At 36.3% G+C, this 2,833-nt stretch overlaps 1 protein-coding gene across 1 annotated transcript; it reads right to left on the bottom strand.

The window, feature by feature from the left end:
* Nucleotides 1-232: 232 nt before the first annotated feature.
* LOC114309817 (F-box protein At3g07870) lies at nt 233-2,039 on the bottom strand. Its single transcript, XM_028255633.2, has 2 exons — nt 1,829-2,039; nt 233-1,711 (listed from the first exon to the last, which is right to left on the bottom strand). Exons 1-2 carry the CDS (start codon nt 1,852-1,854, stop codon nt 562-564), a joined length of 1,176 nt encoding a protein of 391 aa, XP_028111434.2. The 5' UTR covers nt 1,855-2,039; the 3' UTR covers nt 233-561.
* Between the last annotated feature and the right edge of the window lie 794 nt (nt 2,040-2,833).

Genomic DNA, 2,833 nt, shown 5'->3' with positions numbered 1-2,833 from the left:
TTCATATACCACAAAACAATGTGCAACAGGATACACAATATAATAACAGACCAATATGTCCAGACTCTCCAGATTTGACATACAGAACGACTTGTTTCTGAATAGCCCAGGACAAGGAAAACAACATCAACCACAATTTCTTCAATAGTGTGAAAAATCAACTTATCAATATATGTGTGTGTGTGTGTGTGAGAAATCAAACAAAATTTAGTTTAGCTACCCAAACCTGATAAAGAACAAGTAACAAACATCTCTTTCTAAAAATTGGATTACAAATGACCCAATTAGTATAATCATATAGCAACTCGGCCCATAGCAATATGAATATGTCAAAGCATTAAAAGGAGAGTGTGTTTGAGTTTGTGGGTGCATTGACACAATGTTGAGGTATAAAGAACATACATAGTTGTGATTTACCCTCAGACATCTAAAATAGTGCTTAAAGTAATAAAAGACAGCTCACTTTTGCTTCTCACATCCTTCTTTGCTTTCACTTGCTTCTTCATAACTGTTTCGCTTTCAAATGTATTTCTTGCTCTCTAGGAAGTTGGAAGCAGAGCATTACAAATGGTTCAACTGCCCCTCTAAGACATTAGTATGTTCTTTCACTAAAATTAGGGTTTCCATGAAAGTATCAACATTAAATGAGTATGAACTCCCCTTTATTCCAGTATTCGACATTGTTTTGGTTCCAGGGTCATAAGAAATTAGCCAGTTGTTAGTTGTTGATAGCAGAACCTCACCATTCTGCCTAAATCCCAATGTCTTATTCAACACGCCTGGTAGATTAATACTGAATAGTTTAGTCCAAGATTCTGCAACTCCATATTCTTTCATCACCCATATGCAGCAAGAAGATCTGCCCGTTTCTGCACCACAAAACAGAGCCAATGACTCTCCAAATAATTTAATGGACAGACACATTGGATGCCGACCAGCTAAAGCAGGAGGTATCATCATCTCAGAGAATGCTTCAGAAACCATATCAAACGACACTATCAAATTGCGAAAACCACCCACCACACTTGGATCATATGCAACCCAATGTACAGCTCCATTCACAAAAGCTTGTGACCACATAAATTCAACCATGCAATATGGAGGAGCAGCAGCAGAATCAATCTCTCTCCACGACCCTATCCCTTGCGTGTAAAGCTCAACCTTCGGAGGAACTTTGAACCGATTTATATGCTCCTTCTCATACACAATCCTCACCACCTTGTACTCATGAGTCATGCGGTGAACCCCAAATCCAAGAACAAACATATAGGGGCCTCGTGGCTTACAAGGCATAGGGAGAGTCACTGATTTCCTAATTGATGGGTTCCATAAAACAATATGGTGGGTATCACCGAAATAATCGTCGCAAAGACATAGCAAACCATTGCAGCTACCAACAATTCTGAAATACCCAATTAGGCTTTTGAATGGGAACTCGAATTCCGAATAATCGTCACCGAATTTTTCGTCGTCAGAGCACAAGAGATAGTGTTCTTTCTCGTCATTATCAGTGTAAAGCCTAAGGAGAAGCTTGTCACTGTTTCTTTTTCTGTCTGTAATGGTTTGATTGAGGTGTTTGGTGATGAAACTAGGGCTTGTGACGAGAGAGTGCCATGATTTGCAGACAGAGGTGAATCGAAGTAGAGATTGTACGGGGAGTCTTACAAGAATTTCAATTATGAGTTCATTGGGTATGTAGTCTGACATTGATCTAATTGGAAGAGAACACTGATTTTTATAGGAATTGGGGTTTAAAATACAGAGATTCTATAAAAAAAAAAAGAGCTAGAATTTGAGAAAAAAGAGCAAAGTTAGATTGTGAACTTACACTTGTGATGATCCATATATACACATACAAGCCCCTGTTTTGACAGCTCAATTCTTCGAATAGTTTCGGCCGTATGCTTCAACTTCAACAGAGTATTTCAAAATTCAAACCAATGGAATAGAGAGGAGAGCAAATTCAAATCTGAAACCCTAATTTCTCTTTTCGTTCTTCGAATCCAGAATTTTTTTTCCGGAGAAACAAAAAATAAAAAATCTTATCGTTTGACCCTTTTATTTTTATTTTTATTTTTTAAAAAACAAAAAACTACTCTTAATTTTTTAATTTTATTAATTTAAACTCTAAACTTCTTATTTGTTTTCAATATAAACTATTTACTTATTTTTGTTAAGTAAAATTAATAAAAATATATATATATATTTTATTAATTAAATTTAATAAAAAAATAATATTTTACGTATATTTACATTAAGTTTAATATCTGTTGGCTTTTTGGCTTTTCGAAGGGTATTTTTGTGAATGTGAGCGTGCCAGCAAGGATCAATCAGTCCTTACAGAAATTATAATTGCCAACCAATTATCAGACGATTGTGTTTTAGTTCTTTTCAGCCTCAATGAAGAGGACTTTTACTGGTGGCTTGACTTAGGAGAAATTAAGAGAAATAACAGTAATATGAAGAACAATTGAAGTATTTCATAAAAATGAACACTTACAATGGTCCGAACTCAGCCTCGGAGAGGTTTACAACAGCAATCTACTTGAATCTACTTGAAGCTACTCCTATGAATCGAAGTGCAGTGCGAGTATTTAAAGTGCAGGTATTTAAAGAACAGGTATTTAAGGACTGGAAATGTAGATGACTGGAAAGAAAATATATGAAGTAAATGACTGGTTTGTATGATCTGAGTCCGTCCCTCTTTCTGGGGGCTACCCTGCTATTTATACTCGTCAGTGATGACCTTCGAACTGCACTTCGAACTGTCGAACTGCTCCTCCATGATCGCTGGTCATGCTTCCTTACAAGTAGCTCCATTACGCCATTACTG

Source organism: Camellia sinensis, chromosome 7, assembly GCF_055761805.1.
Source record: "Camellia sinensis isolate YWXY chromosome 7, ASM5576180v1, whole genome shotgun sequence".
NCBI classification, from domain to species: domain Eukaryota; kingdom Viridiplantae; phylum Streptophyta; class Magnoliopsida; order Ericales; family Theaceae; genus Camellia; species Camellia sinensis.
The sequence above is the reverse complement of the archived record's forward strand: the minus strand, read 5'-3'. Positions and strand labels throughout refer to the sequence as shown.

What these genes read in the sequence shown, in the direction of transcription:
- LOC114309817 (XM_028255633.2), bottom strand. Translation starts at nt 1,854, where the DNA reads ATGTGTATATATGGATCATCACAAGT. An exon ending in ATATATGGATCATCACAAGT is followed by an intron (nt 1,712 to 1,828) that starts GTAAGTTCACAA and finishes TCTTCCAATTAG; the next exon opens with ATCAATGTCAGACTACATAC.